General features: G+C 42.2%; 2 protein-coding genes across 7 annotated transcripts in view; one reads left to right on the plus strand and one right to left on the minus strand.

Moving 5' to 3' along the window:
* Positions 1–2,388: 2,388 nt before the first annotated feature.
* Positions 2,389–15,321, plus strand: prpf40a (PRP40 pre-mRNA processing factor 40 homolog A). 4 transcript variants are annotated; one of them, XM_084022784.1, is made up of 27 exons: positions 2,391–2,434; positions 4,325–4,405; positions 4,566–4,709; positions 5,371–5,454; positions 5,992–6,010; positions 6,104–6,123; positions 6,278–6,319; positions 6,477–6,587; positions 6,909–7,029; positions 7,326–7,350; positions 7,583–7,798; positions 8,061–8,166; positions 9,759–9,823; positions 9,915–10,079; positions 11,111–11,219; positions 11,391–11,541; positions 11,694–11,827; positions 12,359–12,473; positions 12,793–12,884; positions 13,045–13,161; positions 13,331–13,468; positions 13,566–13,661; positions 13,757–13,843; positions 13,972–14,062; positions 14,149–14,210; positions 14,310–14,465; positions 14,671–15,321. In XM_084022784.1, the coding sequence occupies exons 1-27, from the start codon at positions 2,432–2,434 to the stop codon at positions 14,758–14,760; spliced, it is 2,640 nt and encodes an 879-aa protein (XP_083878910.1). In that variant the 5' UTR covers positions 2,391–2,431; the 3' UTR covers positions 14,761–15,321. The 4 variants fall into 4 exon arrangements, with proteins under 4 accessions (XP_083878908.1, XP_083878910.1, XP_083878909.1 ...); XM_084022782.1 differs by having other exon boundaries at positions 2,389–2,434; positions 14,149–14,465; XM_084022783.1 differs by lacking the exon at positions 4,325–4,405 and having other exon boundaries at positions 2,396–2,434; positions 14,149–14,465.
* A 339-nt stretch (positions 15,322–15,660) lies between these two features.
* The window catches only part of fmnl2a (formin-like 2a), a 43,497-nt gene continuing 33,790 nt past the window's right edge, over positions 15,661–25,367 (minus strand). The window contains exons 14-27 of one of the 3 annotated variants that reach the window (XM_084022781.1): positions 25,016–25,337; positions 24,725–24,919; positions 23,477–23,601; positions 23,189–23,391; positions 22,754–22,988; positions 22,570–22,638; positions 22,403–22,483; positions 22,179–22,308; positions 21,934–22,097; positions 21,741–21,842; positions 21,481–21,576; positions 20,990–21,113; positions 19,633–19,752; positions 15,661–17,637 (exon numbers count right to left, since the gene is read on the minus strand). In XM_084022781.1, coding sequence (XP_083878907.1) covers positions 19,661–19,752; positions 20,990–21,113; positions 21,481–21,576; positions 21,741–21,842; positions 21,934–22,097; positions 22,179–22,308; positions 22,403–22,483; positions 22,570–22,638; positions 22,754–22,988; positions 23,189–23,391; positions 23,477–23,601; positions 24,725–24,919; positions 25,016–25,337 — 1,938 coding nt within the window. In that variant the 3' untranslated portion in view covers positions 15,661–17,637; positions 19,633–19,660. Of the gene's footprint in view, positions 17,638–18,046; positions 18,147–19,632; positions 19,753–20,989; positions 21,114–21,480; positions 21,577–21,740; positions 21,843–21,933; positions 22,098–22,178; positions 22,309–22,402; positions 22,484–22,569; positions 22,639–22,753; positions 22,989–23,188; positions 23,392–23,476; positions 23,602–24,724; positions 24,920–25,015; positions 25,338–25,367 lie in introns of all 3 variants that reach the window. The other 2 variants (XM_084022780.1, XM_084022779.1) reach the window with 2 other exon arrangements.

Raw genomic sequence — 25,367 nt, forward strand, 5'->3', positions numbered from 1 at the left:
GAGCATGCTGCAAATGTAATACTGCGTGTTGCTGATAGTTAATGTGAATGTGGTTGACAGGAAGCCAATTATTAGATGAGAGAAGAGTGCCTGTAAGGCAGGTCAGCAGCATGCTGGACTCACAGCTCACTGGGTAAAATGGCCAGAGGCAAACATTGACCAGCTCATATATTGTGAATCAATCACACACACACCACACACACACACACACACACACACACACACACACACACACACACACACACACAATGAGAGACAGACAATGTCCGTGTGCGTGTTAGGATGTATACATAGAACTCTTAAGCATATCAATAGACCGTGTATGTATCTGCCGTGTATGGAAATGGTTTGAGAAAATGTTTTCGGCATCTGTTTAACGCAATTATCAACAAGCAAATAATGATAAATAAAAGGGAATAGTGAGATCAATAAAATATTAATCCAAAAACTTGCGCCAGAGTGATATTTGATCTTTTCAGGGCATGTTTTATTGATACTTGTTGGGGAAATCTTTTTTCAGGAGTCCTGTGCAGTGAGGTTCGGATATGTTGCGCAACAGCGCCCCTGCTGGTAGCAGGGCCTCCGTGTATCGCTCAAGAACAATAGGCCAAAACTATGGCAGGCAGTTTTAATTTTATTTAATTTAAATAGTTGTCTTTTAGATCACATATTTACTACTATTTACGGGTCACATCAGAAATGTAACTGATAATTCAAGCTTTATAAAATGCCATTCATTCATATCTAAAATTCTTATTTGTATAAAATTGGTATTGTTAAATTCAGAACTTTATGATACATATTTGGTATAAATGTATATTTTAATGAGTAAAAATGTTATTTGCCCATACTGAAAAAAAGATTAATAGTTTACCATATGAATACATGTTTCGAGCGCACGGTTGCTGATCTGTTCTTAAATAATCTTTGTACTTAATTATTCAGCTATGCAACAGTGTTGATTCAAGACTTGTTTGTTTCCCTGAAGAAGTGATGCTCTGCGGTTGACTAACTCCCATCATTTGGTTGAAGCGCGATCCATCACTGCCCCTCACTGTTGCCTTGTTGTTTTTTGGTTGGGCTTGTTAAGAGAATGGATAGGGAATTCTCTTGCACTTGTCAGTAAATACATCAGACAGTATTGCAGTCTCCTCGTGGGCTCATCTGTTTCCCAACTCATTGTTGCATGCTTCACACTCCAATAGCACTCTGGATCCCAGGGACGACTCCACAGTAAACAACAGCACTGAGCAGCACAGCCTAGAGCCTGAGCTGCACATCGCATCGGTCATATCATCTTTTTAATTTTGAAAAGATCTTGGATATATAAATATATATATGTCACTGAAAGATTTCTAAAGATGGCCCACATAGCATCTCTACAGAACACAAACAGCAATAAATGAAAATCAATGTGTTCCTCAGGCCGTCAAGCTAATTTTCTGTTTGAATAGCCCTCATAATGGGTGAGCTACTGCTTAACCTTGTCTTGTGTGGACTAATGTTACCAGACTGCAGGAGCCAGAGGAACAGAGAACGAATGAAAAGCATAGTGACGTAAAACATCTGTAGACTGACCACTTTCTAACTTCATACCATCATTGTGAACCAGTCCAGCTACATGCTACCAGGGAAAACTGTGTTAAGAAAGCAAATAATTAAAAAAAAATCACAGCCAAAATATCCCAAATACACCAAGGTAATGTGTTTCATCAAGCTAATTGAGCTTCTGAAATTGACACCTGTGTTAACATGTGCTATACACATAAATCAATCCCTAGTACATTGCCTTTTAGCATTGCCAACCCATTATAGGCTGTACCATGCTTTATATGCCATGTTCGGCCACTTACAGTTATTTCTCCTGTCCAGTATATAGTCAGAATCTACTGTGTTTAGTTTGTATTAGCAGCATGTCTAAGTTTATGTCTTTTATATCTACTATTGGAAGTTGGGATGTATAAAAAAATAACTTAATCTTTTCATGTACTATATTTCATTATCATGTTGGAATGAATTGCTTTCTATATTTAATTTGGCTTATTTTAATAACATTTATTTTTTCATTGGTGCTTAATCACTTTGTAATTTCGTCTTCCTTTTATCAGGGAAAACTAAACTGTTTTATTTTTTAATAAAGGTTGACTTACCTCGGCAGATTTTGCTCCTTTTATTGTGGAGAGGACTCGGTTGTTGCATATCATTGACGATGATTGCATTTTTCTGTCACCTATACCGTATCACAACATTCCCACCATAGACCGTACCAGTCTGTCTGCTGGATATCGCGCATTTCTGCACATTGCTGCCGCAGAATGACGCTGCAGACTCTTTACCTTTGACCTCGCTGCCGCGACGACGTTGAACCAATCACATTGCTCGTTGTTGAGAGTTGGCCAAGTTACTAGGAGGTTCATACCCTCTCGTCAACATGGTGAGTGCAACCATTCAAAAGAATATATTCATCACAGCAGCATAAAACTCAATAACTCTGAAAAGTGTACGTGTACCTATTTGGCGTTTGGTTAACGATCGCCATTTTGTCTTCACGATGCTATAATAGTGACGCGCGTCCTATAACACCACAGGTTAGCATGTCGTGTTAGCCGTGAGCTAAGATAGCGGCACACACACATATCGCCTCGGTTCCGACTATGTCCTGAAACTGATGCTTATTATGGAAATATAGCTAAAGACCACTAACATGCGGTTAGATTTGGTTACATATTAATTAGTAATTACATTCAACGTTGTCGTTAAACCCAAGACCGATAAGGGTTTGTTTAGCTAGCTAAACAAGTTAGCTGGCTAACTAGCTAAACTCTCACGTTAGCTATACGTAAACCATTATTCTCTACCAGGGTTTAGACAGAGTCTGTAGTCATTCACTACGAGCAGCATTTTACCCGGTAGAAGTTACTTAGCAAGTAGGCGTTACTCAAGTTACTTTTTGATAATGTAAGTTATCAATGATACTTAAACGTCAGATAAAACGGACAAAGAGAAGCGAAAGCGTTTCTTTTAACGTTACTTAAAGGTGAACATCATTATCTTAGTAAAGTACCAGAACCCAAATTAATAGAGCCCTCGGTAATATTAGCTTACATCTAACAATTACATCGGACTTCTTTACATTTGAATGAGTTTGGTCAGCCAGACTCATACATACATACACGTTGTAATTGGCTAACTTTAGGAATGTAAACTTTGATAACGTAATGAATAGTTGAGAGAGAGAGAGAGAGAGAGAGAGAGAGCACAAAACGAACCTGCAATGAGCGCATATGATGCAAGAACAGAGTTTTTTGTGCGACAGCAAAGAAAAGTCCTGAAATTAAAAGTTATTATTTTATTTTTTTTAGCACGCAACAGGAATTGTGTGTAGCTCATTTCGCCAACAAGTCTCAAACCCCTGAACGTTTACGGCAGGTGGTATCCTTATCATTGTATTAGTCCACTGCCTCCTTCTGATCTCCCTCAAAAACCAAAAATCTCCTTCACGCCACTCATATTTTGTTTCACTGGCCTCTATTTTGTCCTTTTTTCCCATAAACGTGTGATCCCCACCTGTATCTCTTTTATGTTTTCTGCATCTTTTCCTAGAATATGTTCCACTGTTTCCTTATCATGACACTGGTAGGATGATGTCCCATATAATGACAGGTGTGCATTATGGGGACATCTGGATGTGGGTGTGTCCTGGTGCCGCTTGCTTGTCAAAAATAGCTAGCAAGAGCTGGAGAAAATTGAGAGACTCAGAAACAAACAAGTGCAAAATTAAAATTGCTCACATCTGATTCTGCTCTTACAAATCTGTGCCTGCGCAGCCACAAAAGTTGCCTTGCATATTGCACAGCGTTCAAACTGTTTTGTGCCGTCTCTAATCTTTTACCATCGGTATACTTCCGTAGAGGTGCAACAAGCTAAAAGAGGTGCAGCATAATAAAACAGCCCTGCAATAAATTGACATTAAGCTTACAAAGTTGAGTTTTAGTTGAAACAGATTTAGAGAGGTGTTGATTGAGGCTGTAGTTTCTGTTTCTGATGCTGTTGAATTGTACTTGGAGGTGTGTAATCTTAAATGTTGTACACCCTGCTTTAATAAGTTTCAGGTTGTGCATGTTTTCATAAAACTTCATTTTTTATCTGATCTACAGTATTGTTATATTGTAGCAAGAAAATCTAAACATTTTAAAAACTCAAGGACGTGTTTGGAGAAACGGCAATTGCAGCGTTACTGAATTAAGCACGCTGCTAATTACGCTTTACACCACTGGCTGTTGTGAGTTCACTAACTCTGTGTGGTGTTTCTTATTCATGACAGTCTTCATCGGACGCTAATAATGGCCCGAGTCAAGCGCCACCTTATCCAGGTGTACCGCCCTCAGGGATACCTCCCCCATTTGTAAGTCCGTGACAGATATGTTTATGACAATTGGCTTTTCACCTCTTGTTGCCAGTCGTCATACAGGGTTGAACTTAGAGTGGTAAATATAAAACGTTTTTTCATTATCGTTTAATCTAATCCAATGCGTTCCTTTTTCTCTCCCGATTGAATTGTCTAGATGGGACCACCAGGAATACCGCCTCATTACCCTCCCATCGGGATGCCGCCGATGGGACAGCGACCACCTAGCATGACTCCTATGCCTCCTGGTATCATTCCCCCTGGTATAATGCCACCAATGGGGGCACCGCCAATGGGACAGGTGAGCCTTGTGGGTTAGTCTCTATGTTGTTGGACTTGACAAACCAAGACCATACCACTTTACCAAAACAGATAAATGAAAAGACTAGATTGCCAATGTTATAACTTTAATAAAGAAGAAACACTTCAAGCAGAAGAAATAACACTGGAATTAACGTATTCGATTTTGGTGGTCAAGGTCACTGTAACCTCACAAAACACATTTTTGGCCATTTCTGAAGAATTAATATGCTCATCCTGACAACTTCACATAAATACCTAATGATATAATTATAAAGTGATGTAAATTTGGACACATATGGGTGTAAATTGCGACTTGACTGGTTGGCGGACGTATGCAACTGAGAGTATTGTAGTCATCTATTTATAAAGCAAAAATTGGTCACATTTAGCAAGCACATGTGGCCCTGTCGTGCATATAAATAGGTGTGATATCAGGAGGTATTCGATCAGGCCACACAAGGTGGCATGGGGACGTAGTCTGGTGTGTTTCTGCTTTACAGATCGCAAGTTGTGGCATCACCACCGTTAAGTCTCACCTTCTCTCCCAAATTGCAAGCACAGACATCAACACCCTGTCTCACACTGTCTCTTTAGACTTCTTCCTGCACTGGGTGGTATGGAAATGCCAGATGAATATTTCATGATGCTTCTTTTATTAGATGCCAGGCATGATGCCACCTATGATGCCAGGGATGATGATGCCCCCTCGCATGCCAGCTGCGGCTGTACAACCTACAGGACCGGTAACTCTTCACTACTTTTTTATTTATTTATTTTTTTTCAGCAGTGCTCTGCTTCACACTTCTTAAAATACACTCCAATCTGTGGAAGGCTAAGTGAATCATTTGCACTGGCAAGTAACACTTTTGGATACAAGTTGCTGTCTTCCCATAAAAAATGGTATATTTATAACCACACGTTGAAGTGAAACAGCTGAAAAACATAATTAAATACAGCTACTGATTAGAATTAAAATGAACACCTGCGTACAACGTGTCCCTTATTCACTGTTGTGTTTGGCTTCAGCTGTAAGCGGTAATGAAACACATGGGCCCTTCACTGTTGATGCTCTTGTTAATTTTTCTTTTATACTGAGAGGTAAGCAAGTTATGCAAATTAGCAACACAAGTATATTTTGAGGGTGTGGAGTTATGTACTTATTAGGAAAGCTTTGTCAGTTACTTTGTATTGTGAATGATGAGTCTGTATTCTCTGCTGATTCATCATTTGTGAGTGTTTCTTGGGGATATAATATACTAATAAAAGTGTCTCTTCCACAGCCTGGTGTTGACTCCACAGGTAAGATTCTTAATTTGTCAGTTTAATCTTGCATTTTTTTTTATTCATTTGAAGTAAATCATCTGACTTTGTTTTGTGTTTTTATCCACACAGCTGCTGCACCTGGAACAGCTGTAAGTGCATAACATCATTTTTCTGTATATGCAGTAATTGCAAGTTTCCTATTTTGATTATTAAGAGTTCTGATCATTAGCTCCAGACTGTTGTCTTCTGTCTTCTCAATAACTGCAGTCTACCAATATTTAATTGGTTCCTTCATCCCTGCAGAGTACCACAAATGGATCTCCACAGGAAGAACAGCCAAAGAAGGTTTGTAGATTGTACTTGGAAAGATAAATGTGAAAGACGTTACATTAACCAGGAGCTGTAAAATCATTGAAAATAGACACAAAGTTAAGTGGTTTGTTGCTTAGTTTTTTAAAAGACTGAAACAGCTGATTTATTTGTTGTTTTTTGTCTGCCTCAGAAGTCCCTGTGGACAGAACACAAATCACTGGATGGGAAAACCTATTTTTACAATACAGAGACCAAGCAGTCCACATGGGAGAAACCGGATGATCTCAAATCGCCTGCAGAGGTACAAACCTTTTTCACTTGCATAACATTTTTAAAGGTGCTAAATTTGAAATTGGGTGCACTAATACAGCAGCAAACTTTGCTCTGTAAGGATATAGTGGGGTAATGTCTACCTGACTAGAGAATTAACTCACACACACTTGCTGTTGTTGAGTCTCGATCATAGATATGCTCTGAATTTGGAATTTATCACCTTTAACATCTATAATAATAAAATAAATAAATGTTTATTTCCCCATGGATCCTAACACCACAATAGCTATCTTTGTGCAGTGTAACACAACTGAAATACTTTGCATTTTTTTGTTTTGCCACCTTTTAGCAAATGCTGTCTAAATGCCCTTGGAAGGAGTACAAGTCAGACACGGGGAAGCCTTATTATTACAACTCTCAGACAAAGGAGTCCAGATGGACTAAACCCAAAGAGCTGGAGGATCTGGAAGGTAAAGAGCTGCTGTCTTTCCATACTGAGCCATACTGAGCCATGCTGTGCTCTATGGATGAGTATTTAACAGCATGATGAATGGTAGGCCGCCGGCTTGTTTGATGTGCAACGGCGATGACGCCATGCATTAGAGTGGGTTTGGGCATCATTGATTTATACACAGGAAGTATGAATACAGGAACACATTGTGGCTCCTGCTGTACATTTATCTCTGCTGTCTGTGTGCTGTTGTCTGCAGTATGCTTTGAAATGAAAACAAGTTTCCTAACAGCTTTCTCCTTTTGTCTATGCCAGCTATGATCAAAGCAGAGGAGAATGGGTAAGAGCTTCCTATTTACCGCTGGTTATTCTTCACAGATGCATGTATTAAAATCACAACAAATACAGTGTTTATTGAAAATGATCTTTCCCTCCATGATCAAAACCATTTTTTATTTATCATGCAGGATTTTCATGTTCATGTAGTGACACTTTATATTCCAGTCAGTGACTTTGTCCTGGTATTCTTCCCATCATGTGTGGTGGTTTGACCCGTCATGGTCTGATTTCAGGACGGCAGAGGCAATGGCTCCTGGCACCACAGCAGCTCCTGTAGTGCAAGCAGATAATACAGCAGCTATGGTAACCGTAATGGAGGTAGAAACGGCAACAGCGGTCTCGGAGGAACACCTGTCTCAGGCGGCCGTGCATCACACAGCTGAGGTCAAGACTGCAGATGCACCTGTGGCTTCCTCAGAGAGCTCAACCGCCACAGAGGCCACAGCCAGGTAAACAGTTATATCTGATAGAGAGACGGGTACTGTCTCCAGTACTCAGACGTACACTGTTAAGCCAGGACCGGAATAGAATCATAATGACACTGGGTTTATGTACACAGCACCCTTTCAACTTAATGTATTCATGGATGAAGAGGTCTATTTTTGGGTCTCATAAATTCATAAATCACCCGATGTGATGAACAGTCAAAGTCTTAAATGCTTCATGCAAACACAGCAAAGTATATGCATTAAGATCTTCTTTTGCCCGTAGTGTTGAAGTCATAAAAGAAGAACGGCCAGAACTTCAGAAGAAAACGTACAAGTGGAACACAAAAGAGGAGGCCAAGCAGGCCTTCAAAGAGCTGCTGAAGGAGAAGGTGAGACAGGCTTTCAAATGGGGTTAACATGAAGACGAACAAGGAGAGCGTAGAGGCTGTGTGATTTCTGCCTGTAGTGCATGTTCACATCACTTGACACTTAGCAGTAAAATATATAACAGTTCAGTCTGCTTGTGTCAGTGTGCTTGACTTACATTAGTATCCATTAATGTGCTTTTACTGTAGCTGTGACGAGCACCATGAATACTTCAGACTTAATGTTAATGTTTAAAGACTATAGGTGAGGACTGCCTCATCAATCGGAGTGGAGCTGGTTTTGCAATGCAAAATATCATCAAGGTGGCTGTAATTTGCCATTAATTGTGAGGTTGATGTTTTAAAATGAAGTAAAACAAGGGTGGGATTTCCAATAGCTGTGACCACATGCGCCTGCGTCAAGTTGTGCAGTCGTGATTCTTGAATTATGAAGGAAGCTGTGGCTGAAGTATAGGGGTTTGGGCTAAACAATAGCGATGAAAGTGGAACTCAATGAAAGTACAATGGTGCCTCTAGGACAGACGGTTAATTTGTTTGAGTTTGGCCACGGTGCGTGAAGCCGCTCAGAGGTCGTGCACCTTTTTGTTATAGGCCACACCTCACACCCACGCACTTGACCAACAGTGCCAACTTTTAGCCGCCATGGGTGAACAACGTGGGTGGGGAAATGTATGTGGACAGAGTGAGCAGTAGAGCTACTGGTCTTAACCCAAAAAAGAAAAGGAAACATTTAGTAAATGGTTTTGTTCTTCAAAAACTATTTCCATATCTAACCAACCAAAAGTGGGTTAGTTATAATCATATGGCCATCATATTATTAAATGAAGCAGCATATATACTATTTCTGTTTATAAATACTGTACATTTTCAATTCCAACAAGTGTTTTGGGTTGTAGACTATTATACATAAGTTTTAAGGTAACACATCAGTCTCCTAATTCCTAATGTGTTTACCAGCACATCTTATACATTGTGATCTTGATCTAATCCCTGTCCTTCCTCATGAGCCCCGTGGAGGTTTTATCTCAATTGTTAAGCTACACCGCCTGTTGCCCTGGCTGTGTTGTGTCGCAAGGCGGTCTAGCACCACCCACCTTGAATGCTGCTATATTTAGGCTCTTTTTAATTTTGTGCACAAAGCTCTCCTCTGAGATTGCTTGCCATTTCCTGCAAGATCTTAATAGCTCTGTCTTTATGATTAGCTTTATTGGATCAAAGGCACAGGGCTGGCTGGGATTAAGACAGTGAGAGAAAGTGGCACGCCTCAGTGCGTTAGAATAACTGTAACAATTTACAAGACAGGCACGCGGTGGAATCGGTTCATAATGTATGAAGGAGTCGCTCTCTGAGAGGCAAGTGGCAGAAAGGGCACTTACGTAAGTCCTCAGTAGCACTTCTTTGAATTATTGCCTCTCAACACCTCTTAACCAGACATCTATTAGTAATTTAGAAAATGTTTTGACTTTTAGACAAAGCAGCACAGGTCATTATTCTCACATGCCTTTTTTCTAACAAAGGACAATAAAACAATCCATTTTCCCTGATCTGTTGTATGAAAATTTGATGGAAAACTTTAATTTTATTCTCTATTTCAGGGTGTGTCCTCAAACTCCTCTTGGGAACAGGCTATGAAAATGATTATCAATGACCCTCGCTACAGGTACATTATTCTCCTGGGATCAGTTTATTCTATTTACAATAGCAAGTGACCACATCTGACCTCCAATTCTTTCTTTTTTTCTTGTGAAAAGTGCTCTTCCCAAGCTGAGTGAGAAGAAACAGGCATTCAATGCTTACAAAGTCCAAACAGAGAAGGAAGAAAAAGAGGAGGCCAGAATTAAATACAAGGAGTCCAAAGAGACCTTTCAGAGGTTTCTGGAGAACCACGAGAAGATGACCTCCACCACCAGATACAAGTAAGTGCTGCAGTGATCTCATAAAGTTATTTTCTGTATTGATTTGTGTTTCCCTGCATTGTCGATATGATTATGCAGATGGGATCAGTGAAAGGTCACCAATGGCTTCTGCACGCCATCATGCAGTCACAGCACTGTTGGCCTCTTCTTCAACCGCTCTTGTCACGCTGTTAATGTAATGTTGCATGGTCTCAATTTAGCGAGTGAGCGGATTTTAGGGAACATTGGGATTTGTTTGTTCTGATGTTGGGTCCAAGGTGCATATGACATCTCATATTTGGATGTAATTCACAACCTTGGTGTTCCGTTTTATCCTCTTTCTCACCGTTTTTGATTGATTTCACACGTGTGAATGCAGCAGAGATGGTAGAAACTGCAACTAGAAATAGCCCCTTTTTTTTTTTTTTTACTAAATATCCATTAATTCAGTCGGAGCAGGGGCTTTTTCTCGTACAAACATTGAATGTGAAAGTCATCGTGACAGACGGAGGGGACGGTCTGATCGACCAGTGACCTTGACAGCGAGCCAGTTCCAGAGTTCTTCTAGCAGGGGGGTTGCTGCGGTGGTGGGCTGTAATCTGGGATGGCTCACAACAGGCCATTGGACTGGATAGCAAGGCTGTGTGTGTGTGTGTGTGTGTGTGTGTGTGTGTGTGTGTGTGTGTGTGTGTGTGTGTGTGTGTGTGTGTGTGTGTGTGTGTGTGTGTGTGTGTGTGTGTGTGTGTGTGTGTGTGTGTGTGTGTGTGTGTGTGTGTGTGTGTGTGTGTGTGTGTGTGTGTGTGTGTGTGTGTGTGTGTGTGTGTGTGTGTGTGTGTGTGTGTGTGTGTGTGTGTGTGTGTGCCTCCTTTCATTTAATACCTTAGATATTTTCACATTTAATCAACACAACTGTGCATCCAGTGGCTTGCACTAACTAGCATTAAAAACGAATGTGTTAGAGGTAAATTTGGCTTGTAAAATGCTGCCCTCATGTGGGTTATTGTATGAAAATATCCTAAATGTGTATGTATGTACTTGTACTTGTACTCCAGGAAAGCAGAACAGATGTTTAATGAGCAGGAGGTGTGGAGCTGTGTACCAGAGAGAGACAGGCTGGAGATCTATGAAGATGTATTGTTCTATCTTGCTAAGAAAGAGAAGGTAAGGCTTTGTTCTTCAATTAAGCCTAAACTCAGCTTGGTTTAGCCTGTGCAGAGATTTTCTTTCTGCATGTTTATTATCAATCGGAATCAATTACATTATTATAAGATGGGGCTTTGTGAACACTGGTACAATTAATATCTTGTTTCCTCATCTGCAAAATGTTTTCAGGAGCAAGCCAAGCAGCTGAGAAAGAGGAACTGGGAAGCTCTGAAGAACATTCTGGACAACATGGCCAACGTCACATACCGCACCACCTGGTCCGAGGCCCAGCAGTACCTGCTAGACAACCCTACCTTTGCAGAGGACGAGGAGCTGCAGAGTATGAGAGCAGAAATTAATTTACCTAATTTATAGTTTATAACAGATGTTAGTGAGGAGACAAAGTTTCTACCTCACTTTAGTTGAAACTATTAGGTTCACATGGTTCCATCTCAGTTCTCACTGTTAATACGTGCTGTTACCTGCTGACAGATATGGACAAAGAGGACGCCCTCATTTGTTTTGAGGAGCACATCCGGGCGCTGGAGAAGGAGGAGGAGGAGGAGAAACAGAAGACTCTTCTTAGGGAGAGGAGAAGACAACGCAAGAACAGAGAGGCCTTCCAGGTGAGAACCAAGGAGGGTCAGAAGAGAAATTATGGTTTCATTCATATCATATCATATCATTGGGTTCCAACACATGCATAATAAAAAATATGGTCTGAACAGATCACTAGCTATTGGGAAGTGCAGCTGGTGATCATAGAACACAGGGCGCCTCACGGTAATTTCCCTGAGGCATCTGTAGGGTGGGTGTCATAGTAGCCTAAGTTATGGCTCAGAAATACACTGTTTGCAATTATTAAAAAGATATTTTATTAGAAGACCATAAAGAAATACTCCAAGGCTCCAGACCAATGTCCCAGCCTTTATTTAATAGCCTTGGTGAGGGCAAGGCAAACGCTTGACAACTGTAAGTCACCATGTCAGGGAATGAAGTGCTGGCTCGATGTCCTAAATTTACTCGTCATGTTAAATTAACCTCATTGCAAAAGTAAATTACTGATTCAGTGTGTCTCAAAAGGGAAAAAATATATTTGCATAACCATTGGAAATCGGTTGCTGTCCTTAATTTGTATTTTTGTCGTTTTCTCTCAGAAATTCCTGGATGAGCTCCACGACCACGGTCAGCTTCACTCCATGTCTGCTTGGATGGAGATGTACCCGACCCTCAGCTCAGACATCCGCTTCGCCAACATGCTGGGCCAGCCGGGTAGGGCAGCAGGCCACAGCAAACATGGGCGCCACACGTCCACGTGAGCTGAATGCTCTGAAGCACTTGGATGTGTTACACAGACAGCAGCACATGACATGAACACAGAAATAAAACAGTGCACTCATACACCGTTTAATTGAGATCATATTTTTTAATATATTTATTTTTAACACTCAGCTCACAGATTCTGAATAATAATTGTTATTGCTTCATTATTTTATCCCACATCTGCTGTTGGACCCTTTTTATTTATTTATTTTTTGCAGCATGTTACAAATTGCTTGCGTCCTTTAACTTCTCCCATCTATCGCTGCAGGTTCCACTCCCCTCGATCTGTTCAAATTCTATGTGGAAGACTTGAAAGCCCGCTACCATGATGAAAAGAGGATCATCAAAGACATTCTGAAGGTACGCTCATTGCATCTCTGGTGTATTTATATCTGACATAGTGTCGCAGGAACACACTGTTGCCCATGTCAGTGTATATTTTTTAAGAGGTTTGCTGTGATATTTTATAATTTTTGTGCCGTGCAACTTGTTAAACGTTTTGCTTCCTTTGTGATTCCAGGACAAAGGCTTTTTGGTGGAAGTCAACACTAGCTTTGATGACTTTGGATCAGTCATCAGCTCAGATAAGAGAGCGACCACGCTGGATGCAGGAAACATAAAGCTGGCATTCAACAGTGTGAGTGTTTTCCCCCCGCTAGTTTTTCTGATGCCGGTAAATAAATGTAAGGCAAGAGAACCTTTCTGCATCTTTGGCTCTCAGACTTAAAACTTTATGTTAAGGCTGTTTCCTGGTTGTATTCATGTTTTTATTGTTTATATGTATTTTTCATCCTCTTTGTGTGTAGTTACTGGAAAAGGCAGAAGCCAGAGAGAGAGAGCGAGAGAAGGAGGAGGCCAGGAAGATGAAAAGGAAAGAAGCAGCATTTAAGAACATGCTGAAGCTGGCCACACCACCCCTGGAGCCGGAGACTACATGGGAGGGGGTACGCCCTTTATGCAAAATATACTTCATAATATACCATATTTTGATGGTTGCGAGTATCACGTCATTGTCCTTGGTGTGTTTTGTGGTGATTTCAGATCAGAGAGAGATTCTTAAAAGAAGCTGCCTTTGAAGACGTAACTCTGGAGTCAGAGAGGAAAAGGATATTCAAAGACTTCATGCATGTCTTAGAGGTAAGTCTGTCTGGACAGTGGGAATCGGCTGGATTTCACAATATTGACGATGAATGTGATGAAGTTTTAACGAGGCTTGTTTTGTTTGTTTTCAGCATGAATGCCAACATCACCACTCCAAGACAAAGAAGCACTCAAAGAAGTCCAAGAAGCACCACAGGAAGCGATCCCGCTCTCGATCCGTTAGTAGTCCTCACCCCTGTGCACCAAACCATTTAGAAGTCAATAATCTACAGGAGCACCTTTTCCTTGATCTCAATACTGCACAGCATGGCTCGTTAATCTCTGCATTACTCCACTGTTTTGACAGGGCTCAGAGTCTGAGGATGACGAATACCACAAGAAGAAAAAGAGGTCACAGTCCAAATCTCCGTCCGAACGTTCGTCTAGTGGAGAATCTGGTGAGTGGCTTTTAAAAGCTCTTTATTATTGTGTGGAAGAAGCGCAGCACGAGTGACATTTATTGACATTTTCTGCCCGGAAATAGAGAGAAGCTATAAAAAATCCAAGAAGCACAAGAAGAAGGGCAAGAAGAGACGTCACAAGTCGGTAAGTACACAAGAAAACCCTGTTTATCGGACGCATACGTATTTAATCTGCGCGCATGTTTGTGTCTTTACGTGCACTGATTGTGATTTCAACAACCAGGCGTCGCCAGAGTCTGACAATGAGAAGAAAGGCAGAGAGCGCGATGGAAAGCGTGAAAAGGACTTGGAGAAAGATAAAGAGAACGACAAGTCTCGGGGGAAATCTCGCTCAGACTCTAAACAGAAGTCTCCTAAAAGAAAAGCAGCAAAAGAGGAGGTAGGTTTTCTTTATTACTGTATCATTTTTTAATAACATTTATTTTAGAAAATTATGTTTTCATGTTGCCAAGGTTACCTGATGTACTTAAATAGTTACCATAGATAGGGAGGTAAGCATCACTATGAGTGAAAACTCACTCACTCATGTTTAGTTAAGTTCCTCGTTGTTTACGTAACACCGAGGCCTTGTGTGTTGTGTTCAGGGCGGCTGGGACACGTCAGGCAGTGAGCTGAGTGAAGGCGAGCTGGAGAAAAGGAGAAGAACTTTACTGGAACAGCTGGACGCACCTTGATGAATTCACCTCTGCAGCTCTATTATTGTATTTGTACACTTCAACAAACATGCATTCCCCTCCGAGCTCATCTGACTGCGCGGGGCGTACCACCCGGGACGGACTGCGTGAAACAGCACCGTCCTCCGGTATTTATGGGAATGTGCGACACTGAGCTTACACTTATTTGGTGACTAATTTGATATCAGGAAACTGATCAGCTGATCAACCTTTAAATGTCAGATTGTCTTTTTGTTGGCTTTGTTAGTTTTTTTGTTTGTTTTTTTTTTTAGTTGACTGTAGATGTACATGTTTTCCATTGCCAATCATTTTTATATTCAATTAAAACTATCACTGACCGTCGTTCACCAGGAAAAGTAACGCAAGAAGAAATTGATTTCAGGGCAACATATCTTTCATTATCTCTGGACGCCTTCAGAGATAATGAAACAATATATTTGATTTGGTTCAACTTAACTGCACCTGTATTTGCAAGGGATTGCCCAAAAGGATTTTAATTGGCGCATCTGTTAAAATTGATATACTGTAGTGGAATGTAATAAAATACTGTTTCAATGGATACTTGATGGTCTGGATACTTCGGGAGATGTTTTCATGTCATTTCTTACATTCATGAGAAAGGCAGACCTACAAGCAAACCCTCCTGTTGTTCTACAGGATCATGTCATAAATAAACCAGCTGCTAGGACAACGAATCTGTGGAGGGATTCATCAAATTATGTGGACGACCAGTATTTAATGTAGTTAAATAATGAATGTAGGAAACGCTAAAATGACGCTGCCGGTTAGTCATCAGGTACATCTAGTTTAACAGATCTGCAGTGAAATCAGGAATAATGGTGACCTGCTGCAGTAGATTTATTTCCCAAAGAAATAGAATAAAATAATAACAAAGGCAAGTCAATGTAAATAGTTTTATTTGATCATATTTATTGAAAATCTCATATCACCTATTTTTTTTGTTTTTTAAAAAAAAAGCTTGTTATTTTTGTAATAAGCACAAACTGCCTAAAATACATTTCTGGTGAAAGTAAAAAAAACAAAAACATGCCAGTATTATCCAGTTAGACAAATGTTACCAGTACAGACTGAGGTTGAGAGAAAAAGGAGATGAACGGCAGCACGTGCTTCAGTGGAAATAATTAAAGGAGGGTACACCACTACGCCACAAAACCAGCTATTCACGGCTCAACTAATGGAAAATAGTCGTCTTAAATACAATGTGTGTGATGAGGAGTTTAAATCCATTCAAATGTACCAACGCTTATTAATCAGTCGCATGATTTGTAGCTGGCTTTGTTGCATCTGTGATGTACCCACACGACCGCGACACACAGTTCAACACACTACTGTAGATTCTGGCTGCATTTGGCTTCATTAAATATACAACAAAAAAAAAGGAAACAAAAACTATAAGTTAAAATAACATTCAAGTTGTATAGCACAAGGCAATGAAAACTTTTGTTTAAACAATATGTACAATATTAACCATCTGGTAATGTGAAATTAAGTAAAAAAAAAAAAAAATACTTGTAGCAAAATATCTGTACATTTAGGAAACTGTGTGGAGTACTTTGTTTTGCCATGTTTTTAATGAACATGGACACACAGATCAAGGATACGATTAAAGGAATCATTTCAGTGGTTAAATACTATACATTAAAATTACAACGTGAGTAGACGCACTAGCCTGGAATATAATTGACCTGTAAAAACAAAAAAAATGGACAGAGATGAAATGCAAAGTTAGCCTGTATCCAGTTTTGACGATGTTACCATCCAGTGGGGTTCGGTATCTTTTGTTGTCTACGTTTTGGTAGAAAATATATTTTATATTGCTGTACAGACTCCTTTACTAGTCATTTGTTCCCTGAAACCAGACAAATGCAACATTTTAATTGGACGGTGGAGCTTTATGTTCTATGGAAGAAGAGCTACAAATCCAGGCTTGATCCAGAACTGAAGTAACACGTTATGAAAGAAGTCAGCATGAAGAGAGGCCCGATATATACAATTCACATTAGTCCGGTCTCATTTGGAAATGGTTTTAATGTCTTTTTCTTTCATTCATAAGCATCCTTATGTTCTCTTTAGTACAAATATAGTTTTATTTTTTATCACCTTCTTCACGCCTGACCATCAGCCCTTTTTTTTTTTTTTTTTTAAAGTAAAAAAACCTAATGATGTTTGAGCACGTCTGTATAGCAAGAGGAATGGAAAAGAGCACCGGAATGTACCAAGAAACCACGGCGTCGAACTCGACACTCGAAGATGGAATATTTGTAACAGCTAAAGGGAACGCATCCCATACATTCTACATTATTTCCCCAAGGAAGTTTCTCTTCACGTGGCTCTTAAGGCCACCGCAAGTCCAGTTTTACACATTTTACAATTAAAGCCAGGGCAAGTTGTATTGCTTTGGGGGTATATTTGGGGGGGTATTAAAACAGTCACGACATTAGCCCACAAAAATAGGTTCAGGCACTTGGCTCGTCTGTTTCTGAATCAACTTTTCACACGCTTTAAATTCAGTCCCATACATGTCCCAGTCCTTCATAGTACAAAGCTGCTACTTTACCACAGACATGGAATAACGTGTTCTCTTATGTAATATATATAAATATATATATATATATATACACATCTCTATGATTGCTACACTCTTTCACTTATCATCCTTCACTCTGCATCGAACCTCCTCGTCTCCCCCTCTCTTTCACATTCCCGCCATCTTCTCCCCCCCCCCAGCACATGCACCGCTCCCTCGTCACACGACCACTTCGCCGCTGTTCACCGGCCGCAGGTTCTGATCATCAAAGCGTCTCCTGACGCTCCTCCGCACAGCGTCCGCTCGCCTGTAAGGTTGATTCCTCAAATCTGAGAGGAAAGAATGGATCGGAAGGGGGGGGGGGATAAAAGAGCCGTCAATCATCTCGTTGAGGCGTTTTGATGAGCCCTCATGCTCAGAGTGCTGGCAGCCTGTCTTTCAAAGCAGCATGAGTTCTACACAGAAAAAAAAGCCTTGCAGGTCAGCTGTCTCTTGGTATTACGACAGACAGGCTGCAGGGTCTTGCTTGTAAGAATACCTTACGTGCATCTTGGAAAACCAAGATGCACCCTCCCGACAAAAAGGGAGAATAAACTACTGAAAAGAGCTGCTTTATTGTATTGTTAGACATTCTTATTTATTGCTATAGATGAGCTATAATGAGGGGAGAACAGAGTGAAAGGTATGTCCCTAAATGAGACATTCAAACAGGAAGGGAGGTAATAAAGAGATGCTTGCCAGGTTTGGGACACATCCACCACTACAGGTGTGCTACTGGAGGAGTTCCTTACCCTCGAGTGGACATTGGGAAATTTAGTAATATTATTCTTCTTTAGGGCTAGATGAAGAGAAGACAAAATGGAGGTTAAAAATGGAGGAGGAGGAGGCTGACCAGAGCATGTCAGCCCGACATATTCACACTGGCTTTGCCGAGAGAGCGCTGCGAGAGCAAAGCAGAGTGGCAGCAGGCTGCATGGGTGGAAAGGCCAGAGGAGGGTGAGGGCATGAGACGGGACAGAGCTGGAGGATGTTAACTGGTTTAACTGGCAGGGAGGAGGATCAAAGCTTCTTCTGCTTCTTTCTTTTTTTTTCTGTTATAAACTCAGACTGCTTTGCGGAGTGGCTACCAGCAGGATGGAAAAAAAAGAGCCCATTTTAAAACTTCCAGTACAGAGCCATTATGAACTGAAATAAACAAGAGATGGTTCCAGGATACAGCAGGATTGTTACAGCATCTTCACCAAAAACCAACCAAAGCATGCGTGCAGCCAGCCAACACCAATTATTAATCAAGTGAAACAACCTGGCTGCATGTTAGTAGCGCGTGCACACACACACACACACACACACACACACACACACACACACATGCAACTGCAAAGACAGACTGAACACAAGTGATTATTCCTATGTAGACATCATGCAGAATATTAGCAAGCCTGCCACCGTTTGACCGAGAGGCGAGCTGTCAGCAGGCGGCAGCAGCAGGCACAGCATATGGGCTGACTGGGAGCGCGGGGATGCATTGTGGGAAAGCGTTAGCGATGAAGCAATCGGCATGCAAGCTGTATCGGCAGCAGTAATGATACGTGATAACAATACACACAAACATTCATTTGTCATTCAAATATTGATTGAAACACACAGAAAAGCAAGTTATAATGCCACAATCAGACATGAGTCATACCTGCCATATAGATGATGACTGAAGCTTATTTATATATATATATACATATATATAAAAATATGTAAAAACACACACACAGCATGCACACTGCACACACACACAGGATTAATCTCATTATTTAATTATCTAATCGGTGTCAGCGATAAACCCTCAAGTATTTGATTCAATTTGATTCATGCATTCTTTTTTTCACCACTAGATGGCAGCTTAGCATCACATTTCTGCACCAATACTTGATGAGAAAAAAGTACACTCTTCACCAATTGTGATCTCCTGTCGGTGCACATAAGAGCATGACCTTGGAGACCGTTACGTCTGTGACATTATGGTTTGCCGTGACGGACAAAAACGGTGATAAATGAGGGTGTCGCACTTCATGCATGTGGGCGGAGAAAACCGTTAGCACCAACACAGAGTCATGCTCAAGAGGGAGGAAAACACGTGGACACGCACGCCCAAATACACACATTCGGGCGTGTGTGTGCAAAAAAACAAAAAACAAACATGAGATGGGACACGGCGTCCACACGGGTCCGAGTGTGTGAGGGGTTGAGTGTGACCGTTAAACGGGGAGGATGTGCGGAGAGGCATGCAAGGATGGTGGAGAGAGAGAGACATAAAGTTTTGTTCCAGCAACCTTAGAGAAGAGAGACAGTTCTACAAGCTTAGTAATGGTACTCGTCATTGAGGGCGGGCTCGCAGAAGAACCGAGAGCCACGCTTGGCTGTGCGGGCGGTAAAGGGCACTGTCTTCAGCACTGCATTGAGGACAACAAGGACAACAGCCAGGACAAGACAAGACAAACACAGTATAAGAAAAGCAGACTCCTACAGGGGAACAGCACTGGTTAGCACTAGGCAAATATCCAACAACAGCATCAGGTGGGGCCAGGGGCAAAATGTCTCCATGAAGGCTCTGATAAAACATTTACATTTTACTATAAACTCTTTGTTTGTTACGATACAGCAAAGTTAGATTGTTCCAATGCTGAATTGTTAGAGGACTTTTGACACATTTACATGTATTGCCTGTACAACTAAAATGAGTCAAAAGCTTACTTTAGTCAAAGTACATAAGTATTAACAACAAAACATGCCCTCAGTATATTATATTATTGTATTAATACTAATGCATCAATTTGTAAGTAGCCTTTCCCTCTTGTAGCTGGTGGAGCTAGAGATGATTGAAACAATAATAACATAAAATATTAACTTATTAAACTTTATATGTAAAACATATATTTTTAAAAGTAAATCACAGCTATTAGAGCTTATAACTTCTTATATCGGCCGATTTTAGCACATTACAGCTATAAATCGTATTGGCAGATAATTGCATAAGAAATTGCAGCATAGATACCTGCTGTCCCTGGTTTGTCCACCAGAGGGCACTGACAAATAATTTTTAAGCTGCGAAATGTTGCTCTAAGTATTAAACAAAAACAAACTCAAGGGATCTGTATGTTTTGTAGTAGTTAAAGAGGTCAAAGAGGTCAAATATACACATTTAATGGAGTGATAGTACAATATTTATGTGTGAAATGTAGCTAAAAAATAATTATATAATATATAAAGTATAACTTTACTTGAGTAAAGTAAAGTATCCATTCCACCACAGCCCACGGCAATTTCAGTCAAAGGTGTATTTATTCCCCTCTCATGGATTAATATTCCAGGAGCTAGTCACGACCCGGCCCCGTCTACGTACAGATGGTGTTACAAAGCGATGACAAAGCATAATTAAGATTAGCAATGATCTTCGCTGAACTGTCAGTGTATGTTTGTACTCATTCGGTTATAAACCGTTAGTTCTCAAACATGACAGCTGAATTTTGAAAGAGCCAGAGTCATTGTGTTAGTTGCTTTAGATCACCTGCGTTAATGACTGAATGTATAGCATCAGAGAGGAAAGTTGCAGAGCACCCTGTACTGTACGTGTGTGTGTGTGTGTGTGTGTGTGGCAGCAGACTGCAGCCCGGGCCCAGGTGGCGTTACCCGTGATGATGTCCTCTATGGCTCCATCTTTGCCTTCGTAGACGTGGCGGCTGTCTTTCACCTGTTTCTTCCTGAGCTCCTGGATCAGCTCTTGCTGCTGCCGCTTGTTCTTATGCGATGGAGACTGAGGAGACAAACACACCGAGACGTTTTTTTTTTTAATGAGCCGTACTTCTCAATTTATTTTAAACCTCGAACCTGCTTTGGCTCCATGTGTCACTTCACTCTGCAGGTTTGTGCATGTTTGAGTAAAAGGAACCAATTAGGAAGTGTGCTGATCCTGAGTGGATGTGATGTGGCTCAGCAGGGTGTCAGACTGCAGACCCAGATAGAACTACACCCGGCAGGTAGTCGGGGGCTCAACTAATCCTGTCATCAGGAATGTGGAGGACGGGAGGATGAAACGGACGGAAGTGGGACAAGCTAAAACCTTTTGGTCTTCATGATCCACTGTAGCCTCCTAGCCTTGGAAGTGGGGGGGCGGGGCTTACCTTCTTGTCACCCTCCATCATGGCCTCCTGTTCCAGAAGTTTCTCCATCAATATCTGCTCCTGTCTCTTTTTCTGCTCGTTGTCCTCCTCTGCTTGCTGAGGACACACACACACACACACACACTTGCATTGTGGGAAATGTAGGCATCATGAAGACATGACATATCTGGCTGTGCTGCACCTCTTTTAGAGTTGCACCGTCGGAGCGTTTTCTCCGACTAGTTTTGTGTGACCGTGTGAGAGACGATCGTCCAACTCACCCTGTAAGCCTTGACAAATCTCACAAACACAGGGAAGAAGACGGAGGGGGGTGTGGTTTTGGCGTTCTCCCCGAAGAACTTGACTGCCTCATCGTAGGCATCCTTTTAAAGACAGACAGTGAAGGGACTTAGAAAACAAAGAAAAAACCGAGGCGTTAGATATTCTAAGCAAAGCGAGGAGTGCTCATGTCACCTGTGCAATCTTTGCATCGTCCTGCAGTTTCTTCAGCTTGCTCTCGTTGTGCGTGATGAAGTCTTTGAGCATGGTGTTGTGGCCGTGCATGCTGTACTCTCTTTTGGTCAGCTCCATCCCTCTGGTCAGCTCCTTCACATCCAGCAGGACGTTGTCCAACGACACTGTGAACGCGAGCGACACATTGAAACGCACTGAAGGAGAAAAGGTCACGGCAGGTCAAAGGCAATCACCGTCCGACTCACCTGCTGCAGCTTTCTCCACGTAGTGCAGCTCGTTGTAGAAGAGAGAAACTTGGGAGTATTTCTCCTTCACCACATTGGCGATGTAGTGTAACAGAGTTAGCTTACGATCGGTCGACTTAGTGTCAAGGAGCTGTAGAGAAATTAAAACAGAAGAAAATACAAAAAGATTGAAATTTTATAAAAAAAAATACATGGAAAGAAGAAGTACTTTAAAGTCAACTTACCAAGTCTAAACTCTGCAGCTTGAATCCGTACACCGCTCCTCTTTTGCTGCTGTTCATGTAGTTCCCGAGTGCCAAGATGATCTGGCGAACAAGAACGGACAGGAATGTGAAAGAAGAACTTCGCCATCGTTCAAAACATTGTGTTCAGGCAAAAATCAACGAGTTACCTCGAGAATTTTCTTCAGCTTCTGGGACGACTTGATGGACACGGACGCTGCGATGACTGCGTGGATTTGCTGTGAGGGAAACGGAGAGGACGACATGAGGACATGGCAAATTCTGCGAGACATTATGTCCCGTCTTCGAAAAGATCCGCTACTCAGTCAGTGATTCAAATATCCCAGTTCTCACCGGCGTGAGCATCTGCACACTCTCGCAGAAGTTGCCGATGAAGGCCATGATGGTCATCTTCTGCATGAGCCGCTCGATTTTACTGAACTGCATCATGAAGCGGTCCTCGTCTGTCAGGCTCTCCAGCGGTTTGCGCTCCTTCTCAAACTGTCGCATGACTTTAATCTCATTCTCTGTGGGCTGGAAGCGCATCAGACACTCCACGAAGTCCACCGGCAGAGTTCGCAGGTCAAAGCTGAAAGACGGCGAGAAACGGGAGGCCAGAGATAGACACAGAGCACGTTACAGGAACACGCTTCATCATATAAAAACAAACATCAAACACCAGTATTCAGTCATCTTTCTCATTCAGGAAGAGAACTACATGCATAGCGAGCATTTAAGAACACCAGAAGAAGAAGAAGTATTATGGTCTTTTATTTTGAAGGGGCTTACATCTGAATGGCCTTGCAGATCTCCTCAGGAGTCTTCCCCACTTTCCTCAGAGTGATGGCCAAGTTCTTCGCCCTGTTGGAGTCCAGTAGTGTCACCTTGTTGGGCCCCTTCTGGATGACCTTCTGCTTGCTCGTGATGAGGTCGACGGCCGGGCCCTGGGCTTTCGTCTTAAACATCTCCTCGAACTCGTCCACGTTCAGGTCCTTAAAGACGCAGACGAAGAATTGGGTTGATGTTTTCAGCGGTAAAAGAGGCTGGAAAAGGGACTAAATGGCCGCCGACTCTTACCTCGAGTATCCTCTCGTCGTCGATCTCGTTGAAGACGGTCCCGTTGATCTGGTTCGGTTTCAGGGCCACCCAGTTGAAGACGGGCATACGGAACTTAGTCTTGATGGGTTTCTTGATCTTAACAGCTACACGGGGAACAGGAGAGTTAGCACGGCGTCCCCATCTACTACGAGGGTACGCACACATGACCATTCACACACACATGCAGGTGGAAGGGTAGACGGGTGTCGGTGACATGAAAACATACAACCCTAAGTCAAAAAAGAGGGAAGCCTTTAGAACAAGGCCAAAGGGTTTATACCCGTACAGTAAATGGTACACATGGTGAGGACATCCTGTCTGGGCCGGTGACACACTATTTATCGGACAGATTATGGCTATTTGTGGCCCCCTGGGCTGATTCACTGAAGCTGAGCATGGGGGTGGCGCCGGTTTAGCCACAGCGAGGAGGTGTTAGCAGGAACGGGAAGATAAGGCTGTCACGAGAGGGGAGACAGCATTCCAGCTCTGCTTAACGGCTATCACTTATCATCGGCGTGCCATAGCAGGTCACAGTGTCTCAGCATGCAACCGACACTGAGATGTGGTGATACTTCAAAACACACACACACACACACTAACACACACACACTATAACAAAACCACAGCAAGGTGTGAAGATAAACCATGCAGAATTTGGAAATTTGGTATTTTCTGTTGTGTAAAAAATCATCTAAATGGTTCACGGAAAAAGAAAAAGAACAGCAGAAGAATTCACAGAGCCACAGTTTACATGTTTTTGGATTATGTGGTTGTACTGTATATTCTGCCAAGCCACTGTTAGAAGTAGCAAAATAAATAAAAAGAGAACGTTAAGAAACCATGTTTCGAAGAGACGTGACACAAACGTTTTTTTGTTGTTTTCGACGGGGATTCATATAATAGACTGAAAATGCCATTTTCCAAAAACGTGTAATAAAGAAAGGAAGGAAACAGTGGGAGGACAAAACACCAAACACGACAAGCAGAACCTACAGAAAAGTTTGATGGGTCCCTCTGGTTGGCAGGGAAAAAAAAGAAACAATTCAAAGAGAAATCATTAAGAAATTAGAGGTAGTGAGAAAGCTTAGACATGCACTTCTCAAACACACAAGTAAAGCTTTCAGATAAAGCATAAAAAGGGGGGTTTCCACAACAAAACTGGCATCCCTGTATTTTCTTCTGGGCATTACACACACAAACCTATGCAGGAATATTAGATGACCTCACCTGCTAGCCCAGAGTTCATGATGACAGTGGGCGTCCCGACGCCGGGCAGTGGGGGAGGCGGCGGTGCTAAGAAATGTGAGGCTAGTCCTAGGGGAGGAGGAGGAGGTGGAGGGGGAGGAGGCGGCGGCGGTGGGGGTGGGGGTGGTGCTGGGGGAGCTGCTGCTGCAGGAACGGATGACGATGGTCCATTTGACACTAGGAGAGAGGAAAGAGACGCTGCTTAGCATCACATTTTATCCGACATGCAAACTGTGTATATCCACTCCCATCTCCTCTCTAAATGAAACCTACATGTGCCGTTCACTGGCGGTGGAGGGGGCGGAGGAGGCGGCGGTGGGGGAGCCGGCGCGCCCGCTACAACTCCCACGTGATTCGGACCGACAGCTGCGCCGTTTCCTCCCGTCGCAGCACCCGGCGAGCCCCCAGCGCCGGAGGGTGGCGAGGGCAGGATGGAGATGTCTCCGTCTCCCTTCTTGTGGATCTTGATGGTGCCTTGTCTCTCCAGCTCGTGGATCTTCTTCTCCAGGTTACTCTGCCGCTGGATGGCCTCGTCCTTCTCCTTCAACACCTGCCGCAGCGAGTGCACCTGCGAGCTGGTGTCCGTTAAAACCTCCTGCGTGGGATTGTAGAAATAGAATACTTG

This window comes from Eutrigla gurnardus (genome assembly GCF_963514095.1).
Source record: "Eutrigla gurnardus genome assembly, chromosome: 12".
NCBI lineage: Eukaryota > Metazoa > Chordata > Actinopteri > Perciformes > Triglidae > Eutrigla > Eutrigla gurnardus.

What these genes read in the sequence shown, in the direction of transcription:
- prpf40a (XM_084022782.1), top strand. An exon ending in GGGCACCGCCAATGGGACAG is followed by an intron (nt 4,710 to 5,370) that starts GTGAGCCTTGTG and finishes TTCTTTTATTAG; the next exon opens with ATGCCAGGCATGATGCCACC. An exon ending in CAACATGCTGGGCCAGCCGG is followed by an intron (nt 12,474 to 12,792) that starts GTAGGGCAGCAG and finishes CTATCGCTGCAG; the next exon opens with GTTCCACTCCCCTCGATCTG.